Raw genomic sequence first — 18,529 nt, forward strand, 5'->3', positions numbered from 1 at the left:
TGTACCTCTTAATTCCCTCTTTAGAGTTCATTGGAGGAGGGGCACTGGAGAACATTATCTCTGATCTGGTAAGTTTAGATTCAATTTCATTACTTTGAAAAAAAAAGATGAAATCAATTTGATAACCTTTTATTGGTCTTAGAATTAATTTTAAGCTCCTGGTGATCACCTCAAGTGTCTCATTTTATTAATTGACTCAATTGATGAAAATTAATCAATACGGAAAGCCAGTGACACCCACTTGGTCTACCAGAAGATGGCCTAACACCATCATGGCTAAAGTCATTAATTAGGACCAACATTCACTTGGCCTAATACTGACTTGTTCTAATTATTATATAGTCTAATGCCCAAGATGGTCTAATTTCCACTCATCTACATATGATTTTGCACTTTGCATATGTTATTTTGGTTAATATACAGTTCATGTGATTATACATGATAAGTGGTGTTAGACCAAGTGAATATTAGATGAAATGGGTTTAGCCTTAATGGATATTATACAAAATGGTAATGTGTTAAATGGCGAATAAACCAATGGGTTTTTCTACGGTGGTCCCCAAGTCTGTGCACCTAACAATTTGAGTTTAGATTTAACATGAATTTCTTTTTAGTTCAAAAAATCTTTGTTAATACTGTTCCTTATATCATAAAGTGTACCAAATATAAAAATTTGAAAGAAATTTTTCTTCATACTTGAGGGACTGCATGTTGAATGCCCTGTACCCAAATGATAATAATGTTGATTCTTAAGTTTGAGACAGAGCTTTATGCACATTGTGTAATTTTGACAAGTGATTATTTTATTTCATTTCATTCCAATAATGATTTTATTTTCATGACAAATTTGATTTTATTGTTCAGGAGAAACCTTTCCCATGGCTGCAAAGAATAAATGCTGCAAGAGACATTGCTTCAGGAATGGTGCGTATTTTCTGGGTATATCGCTGATTTAAGAAAAAATTACAGTCCATAACATATTCTATGACACACTGCGAGTGGGTTACGTATATCTCATACTGCCATGCAACACCATGAAATTCGCAGTGGTGTGCTTGCCGAAATCGATGGTCTGTGGGTATCTAAAATTAATACCTTTTCAGTAATTTGCATACTTATAAATCTAGAGAAATGAACTATAAAATGTCATATGATATAAATGTATATAAATCTCATGTGCTTAAATCTCTCTATCTTTTTTACTCTCATTTTCTGGTTATCTTTAAATGACGCAGAGTATTAAAGTGGAGTCTAAAGCTTTGAATTATATCACATTTTGTATGAAGGATGTTGCATGTACACTATAATCCCAAAGAGCACCCTATTCCTTGCTTGTCTGTTTATGATAGTATTTTTTATGTTCTGTTGTACTCACAGTCTTACCTTCATTCGATGGGGATAATCCACAGAGATCTTAACTCAAATAACTGCCTTGTTAGGGATGTAAGTATGTGTATAGATCTTAACTCTTTTGATGCATAGCCATAAATAATACAAAATACAGAGAATGCAGCAGTGAAAAAAACATACCAATGTTTCCAATTTGAATATGATTCATTTAATCATTTTCCTGTATTTTTAGTAAGACAAAAAGAAGACAAAAATAGGAGCATAGGGGAAATTTGAAAATATTAGAATTGATAAAGCTTTAAATATTTCCAAGGACATTCTCAGAATTATTATTGTTTTTTTTAATGGGAATCTGAACTTTATAGAATTTGTGACCATCACAAAAACTTGCTCATCATTGAAATAGCTTGTTCTATAGATACCGGTATCTGCTGTCAGTTGAATAATGCTGAATTTAATATTTTAGAGGGGGTTTTTTTATCCTGAAGCATTATTTTTATCGTAAGGGCAATTATTTCCTGCCCTCCTCCCTATATGTGGGCACTTCCTGAAATGTTTAGTCTCTCTGTTTTAGATCATATGAAAAGTTGTAATGCTCTCAAATTATGGTTTGTGAAGTGTAGTAAATATGGACAAAAACAAGGATGCTGTTTCATGGAAATGACCTCAACTCATCTGCATCTCTTTTTCAGGATGGCTCTGTAGTTGTAGCAGATTTTGGTCTTGCCAGGGTATTGATCGATGAGACTGACAGTCGATGTCCGAACTCACTGGGTCCCGGTAAGGATAGACGCCAAGCAGCGGGTCGTAAGAAGCGTTATACCATGGTGGGCACAGCATACTGGATGGCCCCGGAGATGTTAAAAGGTATCATTCAGAATTCAGCTTGTATGCCTCTTTGTTTCAACATTTCTCCCTTATACAATTACTGGTTTGCAAAATTATTTCTTGTAATATCAGTAATATTTATGCTTGAGAAAAGCAAAAAATTTAGAAAAAAAGGAGAGGACCATGTTTTCTTAAACCATTATCTGTTCATAAGATGCTAAATAGTTGCAATATTCAATGCAATTGACATTGGCATGTTCATAAATTGGTATTTGGTGATATTAGGAATTTAAAGCATGAAAGAAGTGACTTAATGATATTATCATTTGGCGTCACTTTCTTAGCTGACCGAGAGTGAATGCGAATGTGTCATATTTTGGAGTTAGCATGAGATATTTATATTTCAATAAACCCTCAGCTGTTAACTCTGACTTTAATGAAAGGGTTGATGTTTATTCATTCAGCATAAATAAGCGTCTATCAAAAACCCTATGGTTTGATGTCCTCGCAGGTAAAGACTACAATGAGAGGGTAGATGTGTTTTCCTTTGGAATCGTCATGGGTGAATTGATAGGGAGAGTGAATGCCTGCCCGGATGACTTACCACGCAGGAACGACTTTGGACTGGATGAAGAGGCTTTCATGAAGAAATGTTGTCACAACTGTCCCAAGACGTTCCACCATATTATGCTCATGTGTGTTAGGATGGAATCGGATGAAAGGTTCGTAAAAAGAAGTTGTGGATTTTAGTTGTTTTCTTTTAAGTGCTCTTTTCTCAGTCGTTGGCTGATGTTAATTAGTTTGTTGCTATTTCATTAATTCCCATTACAAAGTAGTGTTTGGATATGTACTGCAGTTATTACACTGAACATCTGAGTCAGTTCAAAATCTTCCCCAAGATCCAATTAAAGCTTAAAGTCATTTATGGGGTTAAAATTAAACCCCATTCAAAACTTTAGCATGAAAGGTCCTATCACAAAAAAAATTGTCTGACAGTTCAAACATGTGTGAAGGATATATTGTTATTGGGGGGGGGGTAAGGAGGGTTAATATTTGCATTTATGATTCTGTCAGCAATCTTGGCAACTTCTTCTTTTGAATCCATAAGTTGCAAAGCTTGGATAACAATTTTGATATGGTATCAGACATTAAACTTTATGTACATGTATATTAGCAATGGTAGGTTGTAATATAATCATGATTTTGTCAAACATTAATCAATGAGCCCATATAAATGATATACAGCATTATAGTATACATGTACATACTAAGAATCTTGCTCTAGGATTGGTCAGAAATCAGTCATGTGATAGAGGGTAGTTTCCCCATCAATCGCAGTGATGGAATTTTTGTGTTTCGCTGATCTTTTCAGCCAATAGGATCATAACGTGTTATGAATTGCTCGGCAAGCTGGATGTACTCGCTATCTTTCCTCAGCTTTACTTCAGAAAGACAGCTCCATCCAGCTTGCTTGCCTGTAAGTGATAATTTGCCAATCACCTTCACCAACACTGATTATTTGCTTATTGGCCTACAGGTGCATGTGTGTATTCAATGTTTTTTTTTTGTTTATTTTTGTTAGGCCTTCATTTGATGAGTTGGAGCAGAGACTGACATCCTATTCTCTTCACTTTGAGAGACTTTCACCCCGTGCCAAAGATCAAGAAAGTTACCATATTTCACCTCCCGGTATAGAGTCGTCATCAAACACCTGAACAAGAAGCCGGACATAAGAAGTGAATGGTTACCAGTCTGTGATCAAGGACAATAATGTCACTGTATGCGGAGGAAGACATTTTGAACAAGTTTCAAGATGACCTCTTTTATCCCGCCTTTTATACTTGCTGCTGCCTCAAACATTTGGACATTATCTTACATTTTTCCATTATCTGGAAAACAGTTGGTTAAAATTTCTGTTATTTATTTTGCTTGTTTCAAGTGTCAGATGATGAATTGAACAATATGCATAGATACCATTGTCCATTGTTATCAGTAGAAAGTTGATCAATGACAATAGATATCACTGGAAGATTTCTGCATCTTCAATTTAATTCTGAGAGCATGAAAAAATAGCTTAGATTAAGACTTAAAGTTTGAAATTACTTTTCTAATAAATGGAATTTCAATATGTGATAGAACCTCAAATGACTACAGCTCTTTGTGAAGAATAGGTATTTGTTAAGACTATTTTTCTGCTCCCAGTTATTAAAGATAATTCTCTTTTATACTTTACATATTATTACAAGGTAATTTGTAAAATAACTCTATAAGAAGGGTGCAACATTTCCAGTATATGGTGCAACATTTTTGTCCATTGAGCAGGGTTATTAAAGTGAGATGTGCATTTGGGATATTTATTTTTATACCATTCTTGTATAAAATATCTTAAAATTTTTATGGAATACAGTGTATGTTATCATTAGCTTTTTTCACAAAGCACTAGCATGGTTTAAGATTAATCAATCATCTTGAACACAGAAGTACTACTTCCAACTAGATTTGGAAACATTAGAATCATAAATTTTGATACATTATATTTATGTGTATATCTCCATTCACTTAATCAAGGGGATGTAATAGTTGCCAAATTTGGTGGTTTTTTTTTTTAGCTTAGCCCGGCTCAAGTAATATTCAGGAATCTCTGCAGGTATTCAGTAAAATGAGTGCACAATGTAGGGTAACCATCCGACCTTGCTCTCAAAAAAAAAATTGAATAGTCATGATCGTTCACGACCACATGTATGCTGTTAAATGAATGTGTATGCCCTATAACACTTTAATATGAAAGATATGAAATAAGTGTGTTTTAGTGGATAAATTTTGCAACTTTACTTTGATCACTAGATATGCAAGAGAAGTAATTTGGAGAAAAAAAAGAAATAATTACTGAGAAAAGGTGCTAGATACCTAATAAATCTAAATGTAATTTTCACAAAGAATAACATTTAAAGAATGGCCACTACACTATTGAAACAAACTTTAATCTTTTTTCAATCAAATTTGTTTTTGCCTACTCTTTTATGCAGACTTCTTCAGACTAGTGCTGACTCGCCGTAGAGGGGGTAGTATCAGCAGGGCAGCAGTCCTTGAGAATGGGAATGTACGAAGGAGATGATTTGTATTGTCCAGTGTCTCTGTTCATGGGATGTCCCATTCTCTCGAACTGCCGCGCTTCCGATACTACCCCACCTACGATGAGTCAGTGCTAGTCTTGAGAAGCCTGCAGATACAAATAGGAAAAGTAAGAAATATTGAAGTCAACTTTAAAAGGTTTTATGTAACAATTGGCTATCCATACATTAAAACTGAAGAATAAGTACATGGTACAAGAGGAGTTTTTAATAGTTTATTTTAGATTATCTGACCACACTACTTGCCAAATGAATATAATTGTATAGAGATACAGAAAAATTTGAAAGTATTTGAATTCTGAAATTCCTGTGAAATGTCAGCCTTTTAACTGCAGTTAATCTACTTATCTTTTTGGTGTTCAAAATAATTTGCCATTAATATATAATCAGTTGGAAATGATCCTCCCTGCATATGTTGTTAGTTTACTTTGTTTTGTATGTGTATTATATGGTCACATGTATCATGGTTGTATTTGTGAGAAAATATTTCTTGCAAATGTCATGTATATATGACAATCACTGTAAACTACTGATGGGGCCAAACTTTGCCAAATTTTTACAAACATATGCTTGTCTTTTCAAGATTTTCTATGTTTCTTACAGTTTGTGTGTGTTTTTCATGCATCACTAAGAGCTGAATTTTTTTTCTGTAGATTTTCATTTTATTTATTGTGCAATGTCAAAAATGAGATTTATGGTTTATGCTTTCTGATAGAAATTTTAATTGCAGTCTTTCAATGAAAATCTTTATAGATATCTTTATTTGGGATATACACTTTAAATTTATTGGTTTAATGCTTAAGTTTATCTAAATGCTTTCATAGAATGAATATATTTAATTAAACTGTCTCATTAACTAAAATGATTTGTGTGAGTATATTTAGCTGCTGCTTTGCACAAAAGTAATTTAGAGAAAAATAAAAAGCTAGTATGTTTATTTCAGGTGCCGATTTATCCGTTATCAAAAATACATTCCTTATGTGCAATTGTAAATTATGTTTCATTTTCATGTTTTTCCCCCTTGAAAATTATATTTCAGAGCATAATCAACTCATAAGCAATTTTTTTGTCAAAATACTCTATTCATGTTGTTATTTTGTTGAAAGCTAATTTTTCATGTAAATTTTGTGTTTCTAAAGATGTTATACAACTGAAATTGCAATTTAATTTGTTCAACAAAAACAGTAACTGTTGTTTTGCCAGTTTTCTGATCATTCAACGGATAGAGAATATGTAGGCTTTGTGAAACTGTCATGCTGTAATATTTTGGACCATTTATACAGTATGTCCATTATTCACGTCATTCTAAATCTATCCTACATTTGTAAATCTAAGTAGAAAATTGTGTCTGTTCAGCCTACTTTATAGCGGATGCTTTATTGAAGGGAAAGACCTATTTTAATACTGAGAAAGAAAAGAGAAAAATAAATCTAGAGGATTTTGATGTGGATATCATTTATCTAAAAAACATAGGAATGTTGGGATGACAACTTTATGTATGCTTGCTTCATCTGGGTGGTGTTTCACAAAGTTCAACTTCAATGCATGATTGGGAGCCAATGCCCACATGTTATTTAATGCGTAGTCTCATGGATGGATACATAGTGCACATTCCTTGTGTTTCTGGTCATTATAGTGATGCATCAACCTCATGCGACTAGGAATTCAAGTGCAATTTTTAGTCATACCTGTTTATTCATATCTTCATGAAACATTCCCAGATTATGTAAAAAAAAATTTCATGCACAATCAGCTTCATATCTACAGTGTACCAGTAATTAACTTTTGAAAAAGGATTGCCGAGTAGGATGTCTCAATTTTCTTGCTTGAGTTTATCAGGCTTTAATATTATAATATTGTTGCATTATGTATCATGGCCACGGCTATTTTGGCTCATTTTGTTTGTAACTACTCTGCTGGTGTTTTAGTGCTGTCCTGAGACAAGGAGCATAGAATCAAATACTGCATCTTGCCCATCTAGATATTTGTAACCTGACTGGCCATTGACTTCCTGTCGAAAAATGGAGAAATATTGCAGGGTACAGTAACCTCATATTTATTATCTCACTTGGTAGATTGAAATATCTAATATCAGGGTCTCCACAGAAATTTGAAAACAGAATTCCATGACTTTTCTATGACTAAATTGCTGCTTTCCATGACTTTCTGTGACTTCCCGGGAGTAATGTAGAATGTGGGATGTCACAAAACTGGGATAAATGGAAATCATGGACACCAATTATAATATCAGAGTATGACCACAGAGAATGAAAGTTGCGAGATGCGACAAACTGGAAAGCTGCTATAGCCATATGGTAAATGCAATTCCATGACTTTTCAAATTTTCCAAATTCCCTGACTTTCTATGACCACAAACTTTTCCAGGATTTTGCATGGCTGCGGGAATCCTGAATATATTATAAAATTTGTAGGAAAAAGTCTCTGACACTGATTTTCTGTTTTATCAGCATACCAGTCTGAAGAAAGTAGCATCAGTGTTACACTTGTGGACTGACCGATTTGGCTTGTGCCTCGTTGAAATAAGTAAAAGAAATCCAAATAAACCTTTATATAAAGGTCTGTTTGTTGAAATCTGTATTAATGTGTCATCAGTGTGGTATTTTCTGTACAGTTGAGCTACGAGGATCAAATGAAATGCCCCTTTAATATACCATTGAAATTCCAGATGTTGTCTTTCAAAGCACTGTGTTGTGTGGAATTATGTACCATGCACCATTTCAATAAATTCAATTATCTTATGAAATGAATTATCACCCAGTATACTTGTGTAGGTTTTTTACTATTTTATTTTACATAAAATGATAAATGAATGAGAGCGAATAACAAGATGTTTGAATGCTGATATAGGAAGGCTTGTGACAATACATAAGTTATGGGTACCCATTATATTACAATACCTCCTTTATATATTGTATACGGGCAATTCCACAATAACAAATTTCACAATAATAGTGGCCCTTCTTGAATGGGTATTTGTGCAAATAACCCACCCTACTGGCACAACAAATTATCCCCACTTCATTTCTTGAAAAAACTGGCAGCAAGAAAGACAATGAATGCCAGTGTAATATGAAGAGGCCCTGGATCAACACGGCCAGTGCTGTCACAGTTTACTAGCATGGCTAAATGCATGGAAATACAGCCTGCGCAAAAGAATTCATGCTGCAGGGTTTTGGCAAAATTAGACACATAAAATTCGGCAATGACATCATCAGTATCGATCCATTTTCATGAAGTGGGACACCCAAATTCTTAAATGCATTCATCCCAGTGTCTGCCTGAGAGTCGATATGGCACAAAATAATTATATCAGGTCCATAAATGAGTTAGATTTCATGTCAGTGGGCCTTATCGTGAAATTTGTCGCGTCTCTTGCCTTGGGTGTCGGTTTCTGTGCTCTTGCTGTGAACAAAGTCAATGGGCATAGAAAGATGCCACCAGCACTGACAAAATGAACGGAAGTAAATGGACTGATGACTTATTTTACGATAATGCCTGTCGATTTAAACATAATTAGCCAACATCTTGCCAATATTTTCTGTCCCCTCCCCTTTAGTCTGCAGGCACAGACCCTGATTGAAACTTTGATCAACAAGTGTGTCTCCATGCAAAGACTAGCACATACAAAACTTGCTGTTTCAATTCAGGGGCCTTCAGTACACAAGGCACGAGTAGGCTGCAATTCAGACCTTTAACACGAGTGAAGGATTTGCACAGTAGATTACCCCCCCCCCCCCCACCCCCTTTCATGTATTATACTTTAGTTTTAATCTCTTCATATTTTCCCTGAAGAACCAAGGGACTCTAGTTGATATGAAGTAGTTATGTTTATCAAAGATCTCTGGTATGACAAGCTGTCTGGCATGAAGGTGCATTGGTACCGTCCTAGCTTTAGGCTGGCTGATTCCTAATGACTGTAGTATACCCGGGGTCAGTTTCTAAGTAGAAAGAAGAAAAAAAAGAGGAGGGATAATAAATCAAAATGATAGAAATTATTGACATTGTGCTGAAGGCACAGTTGTTTTTAACTTGGGTGTCACAATGATAATACTGTGACATTGAAATTTCAATGGAGAGAGGATGATGGGTCCATATTATATCCTCTCCATGATGATGTAAAAAGATATCCATCCCGTTTATGGATAATGATGGATACTACATGTGTTTCAGACCAGCGGCCTGTAACATCAAGCTTAGCAATGATCGTAGAACAATTTTCTACGATTGATTGCATTGACTAAAATGCACAATCAATTGTGAAAATCAAGTGTACGATCAATCGCTAACCTTCGTGTTACGGGACCCAGAAATCTGCTTCGAAATGCTATAAAACCCAGACATCCACATCACCCCAATCCATCTCGCCAGTTTCCCAGGGAAATGGTCAGAAAAACGTCATCTCTAACATATATTATGTCCCCCATCTGTTTCACTGAGCTGATAAAAAAGTATGTGAACACTCCTTGATATTGTTCACAATATAATGCCATATGATTATTCCAGCTCTCGATTATCACATTAAGAAGTATGCCATATTGCTCAGCCCTATGATGTTTGATACTGTATTTTTCTGTGATTTTGCTGTTGTAAATGATGTTATTTTAGTTTGATCATTTTTAAAGCCTTTTTAAAGAAAAGAGCTTACCTGAGAGGCAATTTATCTATTATAATGTGAAAACCAAAAGGTGTGCAACAAGATTATTTTCTGGGGCCTCTTTTGTTCAATACTTTGTAACTATCATGATGTATCTAGCTTAACACATATTAGAGGAAGGGCTTACCTGAGGGGCTAGTCTATCATGATGCGAATACTTGTGATCACCAAGGATAGGGCAACCTAACCCTTGAGCTAGGTGAACTCTAATCTGATGCTTTACACCTGTGAAAAGAAAATCACAACAAAAGCTTGTTACAAGTCTTTAAAAAATGATTAGAGTGGAAATTAGGAAAACATATTGAAGCGAGTTACATTTGGATAGCAGTTACTTTTAGATTTGCATAGCAGTACTAGACAAGTCATACAATTAGAGTGCCTTTTAAGGTCAAGTCCATCCCAGAAAAATGAAGATTTGAACAAATGGAGGAAAATCAAACTAGCAAAACGCTAAAAATTTCAACAAAATCTGATGTAAATTAAGAAAGGAATGACATCTTAAAGTTTTGCTTATTTTTCACAAAACAGTCATATGCATATCTCAGTGACATGCAAATGAGACAGTCAATGATGTCCATCACTCACTATTTCTTTCGCTTTTTTTTGCTTGAATTATACAATATTTCATTTTTTACAGATTTTACAATAAGGACCAACTTAACTGAAGCAAAAACAATGCTAATTCTACATGTTCAGGGAGAAATTAATCTGTTTCACTTGACAATGAGGAGAAAATTCGAATATTTCATATAATAAAAAACAAATAGTGAGTGGATGACATCATCAGTCTCCTAATATGCATTCCGACCAGGATGTGCATTTAACTGTTTTGTGAAACTAAGCAATATTTTTAGATGTCATTCCTTTCTTATTTTACATCCAATTTTGATGACATTTTCAATGTTATGCTCATTGGATTTTTTTATTTTTATTCAAATTAACGGTGTTGGGATGAACTTGTCCTTTAAAGTAATGAATTAACTTTGAGGAAAAAAATACAATTGATTCTGATGAAATGACAGGTATTGATCTCTCTCTAGTGTATAATAAACATTACCTGAATTTTTAGATGAAATGTTATTATTTAAAAGGCAGCAAATATTGTGTGTATAAAGTTTGCTTTATACACTGTGCCAGAGAACACCCAGTTGGCAGACTGCGCAGGTGGCCCAGTGCAGCAGCATAGGATATACAGAGATTAAATTCTTAAAAGGTACAGTGCTACTTTTGTTTGGTATCTTGATGAATAACTGACTGCTTGGCTGTGGAGTTACAAAGCTTGGGCCATTCCTGTATAACCTTAATTGATTGCAATTATGATTGAATTAGCAGATAAATCATTTCAATTGTGATTTTTAACCCCAGATAAAGTTACAAACTGACCTTTAGTGTTGGGTTGAAATTATTAATTCATGAATTGCTTCGTAGACAAAATAATCATGAAATCTGCTGCAAAATTGAATAATTTAACTATTTGGCAAATGTCATGTCTCACAAACATGAGCACTTCATAAGATCTAAATATTCATTATTATTATAATTTTTAGCAGTAGTAGTGTTATCATTATCATCATTATCATAATCATTATCATTTTGTACCACTCACCTGTCTCAGGTTCCAACTGAACCAGGGCACAGTTGCCTCGTTCACTCAACACCTTGTATCTAGTTATAGCTTCCTGACTATCTCTGTTTCTTCTCCCCGATCTAACCCCAACACTGTTGGGGTAAAGATCAGCCATGTCTGGTTTGATCACCATCCTGTGCTTGCCATCAATCTCCTTCTCCGTCATCGGCATGTCAAGGATGCCCTCCTTGGGGCTAGGTATTCCAACTGTGATAACCTATGAATCAAGTACAGAGAAAGAAAGTGAGTGCATTTTGGTGTAAATATGTTTGTTTTTATTCAGGCCCCCATGGAAGACCAATACACTTATTAGTGAAGGGGCTAACCTGACAAAAAGTCAGAAATAAATATATCAAAAAATGGATGGACAGTCGGACAGATGGGCAGACAGACAGACACAAACAGACAGATAGAAAGATAGATAGACAGACAGATAGATAGATAAATAAATAAACAAATGAATAAATAAACAAAAGAGGGATAGAGATGGAAAGAGAGGAGAGCGAGAGAAGGAATGCGAGAAAGAAAAGAGAAGAGAGACACAAGAGAGATTTCTTTTTTGGTAAAGTTACTGCAAATATAGTAGAAGCAATTACTGTCCTTACTTGTCTGGATAGCATTTCATCAATTTTTATTGCTTGACAAGCAGTAAGACCTGACAGCTTTCCTTGACCAGAGAAGCATGCGGGTCTGACTTTTCCTATGGGAATTGTTGGATGAAACAGACTTTAAGAGATACATGTAAGGGTAAGACATCAGAAAAGTGCTTTCGAGAAATGCTTTGCAAAGATCTTTTTGAATATCCCAATCTTAATGTCCCGATTTCACAAAGGTGGATTTGAAAACCCTAAGGTTGAGTCCATGTTTATGCAGATTTCCTGTATAAATTACGCTTAATTTACCGCGTATATGAAAAATTCTAATGCTGATGCGCGCTTTTGTCACTGTGCGCCAAATTGACGCCTGTTGCTGTGATTATCCACGCTATTGTATTCAGGAGTCCACTCATAAACCATGAATTCAACCGTGGGTTTCAAAAACCACCTTTGTGAATTCAGGCCAAAGTGTCCACTCACCAAATATTGTTTGATAATCTGTCGTTTTCTGAACATCTCGTGGAGTATCCTTGCCGTTTTTTCAGTCCTTGCTAGCAGAATCACACCAGTAGTCTCCTTATCCAGCCTGTGTATCAGATGTAGCTCTTCAGTGGTCCCTTTTTTGTTGAGTAAATGAGACAGCTTGGGTAGAAGACTATCTATGCTGTGTTTCATCCCAGGCCCTCCTGCAACGTGATAATCATAAAGAAAATAAACATAACTTCCAAAGCAGAAGCAACGCTAAAATCCAAGACATACAGTCTACTCACACAAATTGAACTCCTCTAGAGAGGAGAAAATATATTGACTTATAAATAATTGATATAAAGTCACAATTTTCTACCCAACCTATGAACAATGCATTTTGGGTACATCAATGCATATCTGGTACGTGAAGACTAAGATGCCATGATCTGCCCATTCTGTCAAAGAGAAGACTATATGGAAAGGATTTTGATGCACTGACTCACAATGCATGTACAAAGGCATCATACTGGCTACACTTGTGATGTCATAATAAAAAAAAAAGATCTAGGGAATTTATCGAGATTTTAAAAGATTTCCTACTACATTTCATACTGTCTGCCCATTTTATGAGACAAATAATAACACATATTTGACTTTGCCATGATGTCAGTGGTAATGCAGGCAGCTTGGGTATTCACAATATTAATTATTATGCAAAAGAATTTGGCGAGTATCTTGAGCTTGTTGCACATGGTGAATACCCTCAAGTGCTATACATCCCCCAAAATACATTCTCCACTGTGCATTATTTTGACCATACAATGGGACACAATATTGTGCAGCAAGATTTGTACACAAGACTAAGGAGAATTTGTCAGATTTTGGGGCTTTGTGCAATATGCTTTAATACTGCACAGGCAAATCTTGCACACCAAAAATCCAACAATAATGAGATATGAAGATTATAACATGTGGTATCTAGCTTTCTCTTACCATGTACAGGTAGCCCATAAGGTTTGTCCAATGCAATGATATCATCTGAAATGGAAAGAACAAACCAAATACAAAACAAACATAAATAATTTAATTGCATTGCCTTGCTTTGGGCAGTGGTAAAGAGGATCTTGACCCTACCCAGTCTGAGGATCGCCAAGCATTCTGCCAAACTGGACGTCAAATCTTCAATGTACAAAAATTCAAGGTTGGATGAATATTATATCAAATGTTTACACAGGAGTGAAACTACAACATAATATTCTGTGAGGAATGGTTAATCTTTACTGAGAGGTTTTCTGAATACAGAGGATCTTGAACAAATAACACTCTAATACAAGTTTGATACATTGTGACTGTTTATATAATGGTATGTACTTTGATGTTTGTTTGTATTCATTTACTCAATTTGTGGAGATTGTAATGAATTCAAAACCCTATACATGTATTTTATTTCAATTGTAATTTTCAAATCAGGAAAAAAGAATCCTACACTGAATTGTCTCATCCTTTTCCATTCTGGAAAAAATATGAATGAAATGATGAAATTCAAACTTTTAACATCTCTCGCTTGCTCTTCCTTGAATGATTCATACATGTATCTCATCCCCCTCCCCCCTCCATCTCTCTCTCTCTGTTGCTCCATCTGTCTGTGTCTCTCTGTTTTGGTCACCATTTCCTTCTCTCTCCCCCTCTCACTATCTTCCTCACTCTCTCTCTATCTGTCTATATGTCATCTGTCTCTGCCTTTATCTCACTCTCCATGTCTTACCTTTTTCAAAGATGACTCTATCCCTCAAAATCTCTGCAACCACGTTGACACTCAGTCTACTGAGGTCACGTGTCTGGTATCTCAAGTCGCGTCTCTCTGCAAATATGAATATCATCATGCTGTTAAACATATCGAATTCTAAATTACATGTGTATTCAATTCTCATAACAACACACACAAAAAAATAGCTATTTGCCATAACACAAGAAACAATTGGGTTGGTTAATAATATGTAAAAGAATTGTATTTTTTTGTACATTGTAAAAGCTCCTATTTCTTGCACAGGCAAGCTGTACATAAATTGAAGATCAAGGGTCATCAAGGCTGTTCCATTTATATACATAATCCTTTTGTATATTAAAACAAGTATTATATATACCTATCTTTTTATTATTTAATGAACAAATTAAAGTCAACAGGTTTCACTGGGGTTACTGCAAGGAAAACTTGTTGATTTTGCCTACATGTACATGTAGAAGCAGTAAGCACTATACAGGTGACAGTACAAACAGTCACAATTACATGTAAGGCTATCAGAACTTTGGAAAATCAAAATATTCTAATTGGCAATTTTCCAATCCAGCAGACGTTAAAATGTTGAGTTTCATTGGTTTCAGTTGCATGTTTTCGTGTGAAGTCGACTTACACAATGGAGGGGAATTAATATCACAGACCTCCATGTTTGCTACCCCCCCCCCATCATTAAAAATGAACCGCTTCCCCCTGGGTATGAGGCTATGAGCATCATTAAAACAATTCATGAGTAAATGATTATCAGTGATTTTCCATTAACAAATAATTTTTCCAGACTTTCCCTGACTTTCCATTTAACCTGAGCTTGTAAAAAGTAGTTATAATAAATACCCTGACCAATACAAAGCCAGGATTATACATAATCTTACTCTTCTTCAGAATGTCTTCCTTCTCTTTGACTGGTTTCTGTGCCTTTATGCTTGCCTGAAGCTGTTTCCTTATCCTAGCAGCAACGACACTAGATTGACTCAGATCTGCATCGGGGGATAGAGCCAACTTTTCCAATTTACGTCTCAACGTTCTCTTTTCTTTGGCATCACCATCAACAAAGACATCTCTCTGGCCAGAAGCAACACTGTCTGCTTGGTTTGAAGGCTCTTGAGATGGTTTTACAGTCGTTCCATAAAGGCTTCGTTTTGCAGGTGAAAATATGATGACTTCCTGAAAGCTTTGAATGCTGTTACATGTAGCACGAGTCAAGGAGAATGCCCTGCTGAAAACATCTAACATTCTACTGAAGTTCATTCTGGATTGAGTTTTTGCAGCCTGATGCTAAAGAGAAGTTATGAAGTTCTGCAATAAAGACAACAGATCCAGGGTGAAAATTCATACTAAACAATTTTATTAAACTACATCGCCACAATGATACCTGCGATTTTGAAAGTTTCACATCAGCAATGAATATTTAACAGGAAAAAATAGGTACATGTACTGGTTTTTAACCAATTTTGAAAATGACTGAACCCTGGGGTCACGTTTCTGGAAGCTAACAACAAGTTAGTCATGTATACAACCACACGATTAGCTCCAATCTTACCAAAACAGTTCAAGAAAGGCTTCCTAACTATATCTCTTGATATCTATACTGTCGGCAGGAAGACCAGATGAGACACTGCCTCAGCCACGAAACTGCCTAATTTTCAAAAAGCAAAACTATTTTAAAATTGCATAGCAGAGGAAAAAATATGCATCATAGGTACTGAAACCATGAAGACTAGAGGATTCAATTACTTTGAAAATGCAATTGTAATTCATTTCATGACTCAAAATCACATGCAGACGTTGAGATAGGTAGCTCTGGGCTACATAGAAATAAATCATGGAGGTATTTCTTAGCAATATAAATAATAATTATTTATAATCATGTATTAAATTTTAGTATTTGTTAAATAATAATTTTTATCTAAATTTGTTCTTCAAAATGGCAGTTTGTAACATTGCTACGTCATAACGAAGCGGTTCAAGGGTCAGACCTATTGTATTTGCTTTGTTGACAAACGGATCGGGATCTATATTAGTCTACACGAGATCGGTCTGGTAAGACGCTTTTTCATTAACCAATTTTGGAAACCTTCATACGCATTCAGCCATTAGGTGTATGATTGAAGGTGTAAAAATAAATAAAATAAAAAAATTTATGTGATTTTTATCTGAATTAAAAGATGGATTTCCTAGGCTAGGGAAATCCATCTTTGTTTACATGTGTCTCTTATACATATTGCAGGCAGTTCAAGGCTCCACGTCTGAAGAAGTATATGTCAAAATATCAAAAAAATATCAGACGAAGGGCCTGTTGCATGAAATGGTCTTTCGTAGAACCGTTCTATGTAAGAAAGAGATATCGCTCAACTGTTTCACAAAGCCGATTTGGGCGATAAGAAGAATGGTCCTTGGAAAGACACCTCTAGACATGTCCTACGTAGGCATGATCTTCTTTGGACACCACCCACCACTGTCGGCATTGAGAGAAAATGCGTTTACGGCAAGCGGCCACACTGGCATCCTTTAAACATTTTGGGGGGTTGCACTCTGTCTCTGATGCATTTTATCTGGGATTTTATGGGGGCTAGTTGTCATCAATTTCAGGTTGTCTTTTTGCACAGAAAGACGACCCAAAACGGACGTCATTTACTTCTCTGGGATTTTATGTCCGGGGGTAGTAATAGCCTGGAGGCGTCTGGGGAGTAAAAATCATCTACTTTACCTAGGCTTACTTAAGCCTACGTAAAGTAGATGATTTTTACTCCCAGATGATTTTTACCCCCAGACGCCTCCAGGCTAGGTAGTACCTAATGTAGGCCCACATATTTTTTAAAAATATGTTTCCTTTTAATCTCCCTCCGTCTTATCCCCACCCCTTTTCCATTAAAAAGAATAAACTTGAAATATCGAAATGGGCGGCACTATCTCTCTGACCTCTCATGCTTTCTCATTATAAACATGAAAAAAATTCTTTAAAAGAAATTATGTAAGGTACCTGTGTTTATAATTTTCAGCAAAAAAAACATGATACAATAAAACTAAGATGTTAAACATGCTAAATCATTTATTTATTTTTATTTCATTTTCATTATAATCATAAAGTGAGATTAAATTTAATCAATGACATTGAGATGTGAAACAGGGAACAAAACAAAAAATCTGCAGTAACAAAGTAGCTTATTGAATTTAAGATACAGAATATGCCTATAGCTTACGAATCCATCACAATCATTACAAATGAAGATAAGTTCATTAAAGAAAAGATTATATGGAAAGTCCATACGAAAATTGTTGGATATATGTCCCTGTCGGGCCCCTATGTCATGTTAAAGCAATAATGTAGTCTCTACTCCTGAACTTTGAATTGTTTAACATATTTTGTATATTCTTAAATAAACTTCGATAAACAATAAGTGATCAACTTTGAATATGACCAACGTTTATGATCGTTGTCATTCTTTGCACTATTTCTGTAAGTACAGTGTAGTATTTTTTCTATTGTGGATTAATTGATTCACGTCTTTTTCTGTTTTAATTATCATTGCAAAGCACTACCGTACTTGACTTGTCGCCAATCGTCCTATCTTGGAAGAATGGTCCTATCCTAGGACGTTCCTACATAGGCTACGTATAGCTCATCTCGTCATGTAACAGGCCCATGGAGTCCTCAAGAGTCAAGGCTAGGCCTTAGTACATACCCCCCCCCCCCCCCCCTACTCGGCCAGCGCCGAGAACGGCCGGGCGCCTGAACGAGACTCTGCCTCTGCCTGGTCCGATCGTACCGGTCACGAACATCGGACGCATGGCATGCCATCACGCCGCGAGCGAGCCGGCCGAGGCGCGATTGCGAGTCGAGTATAAAAAAGTGAGTGAGTTAACTTGTTGTAGGCCTACGTGTTACTGTTAGGTCTATTCACTGATCAGTCTCACCATGGACCTCACAAACGTACCAGAAAGTTGTGTTCCAATGGACTAACTACCACCGGGAATTACTCTGTTTCTGAGACTGAGTCGTTCAAAACTTGTATCTAGACAAGGCCTCAGTGGTAGGGGATTCCGTAGTTCATGGGCAAG

The 18,529-nt window shown here is 35.6% G+C and overlaps 2 protein-coding genes across 5 annotated transcripts in view; one reads left to right on the top strand and one right to left on the bottom strand.

Moving 5' to 3' along the window:
- LOC121408367 (LIM domain kinase 1-like) overlaps positions 1-8,088 on the top strand; it is a 46,691-nt gene extending 38,603 nt beyond the window's left edge. For all 4 annotated transcript variants that reach the window (XM_041599822.1, XM_041599823.1, XM_041599824.1 and 1 more), the window contains 6 exons: positions 25-68; positions 865-924; positions 1,378-1,443; positions 2,043-2,217; positions 2,690-2,900; positions 3,761-8,088. In XM_041599822.1, coding sequence (XP_041455756.1) covers positions 25-68; positions 865-924; positions 1,378-1,443; positions 2,043-2,217; positions 2,690-2,900; positions 3,761-3,893 — 689 coding nt within the window. In that variant the 3' untranslated portion in view covers positions 3,894-8,088. The remainder of the gene's footprint in view (positions 1-24; positions 69-864; positions 925-1,377; positions 1,444-2,042; positions 2,218-2,689; positions 2,901-3,760) is intronic.
- Positions 8,089-8,099: 11 nt separating this feature from the next.
- LOC121408368 (mitochondrial RNA pseudouridine synthase Rpusd4-like) lies at positions 8,100-18,463 on the bottom strand. The gene is made up of 8 exons (XM_041599826.1): positions 18,406-18,463; positions 15,343-15,766; positions 14,441-14,536; positions 13,669-13,713; positions 12,688-12,893; positions 11,591-11,828; positions 10,112-10,209; positions 8,100-9,268 (listed from the first exon to the last, which is right to left on the bottom strand). The coding sequence occupies exons 2-8, from the start codon at positions 15,716-15,718 to the stop codon at positions 9,077-9,079; spliced, it is 1,251 nt and encodes a 416-aa protein (XP_041455760.1). The 5' UTR covers positions 15,719-15,766; positions 18,406-18,463; the 3' UTR covers positions 8,100-9,076.
- Positions 18,464-18,529: the final 66 nt, after the last annotated feature.

This window comes from Lytechinus variegatus, chromosome 2, assembly GCF_018143015.1.
Source record: "Lytechinus variegatus isolate NC3 chromosome 2, Lvar_3.0, whole genome shotgun sequence".
NCBI lineage: Eukaryota > Metazoa > Echinodermata > Echinoidea > Temnopleuroida > Toxopneustidae > Lytechinus > Lytechinus variegatus.

What these genes read in the sequence shown, in the direction of transcription:
- LOC121408368 (XM_041599826.1), bottom strand. Translation starts at nt 15,718, where the DNA reads ATGAACTTCAGTAGAATGTTAGATGTTTTCAGCAGGGCATTCTCCTTG. An exon ending in TCAGTTGGAACCTGAGACAG is followed by an intron (nt 10,210 to 11,590) that starts GTGAGTGGTACA and finishes TTCTTTTCACAG; the next exon opens with GTGTAAAGCATCAGATTAGA. An exon ending in ATGATAGACTAGCCCCTCAG is followed by an intron (nt 9,269 to 10,111) that starts GTAAGCCCTTCC and finishes CTTTCTACTTAG; the next exon opens with AAACTGACCCCGGGTATACT.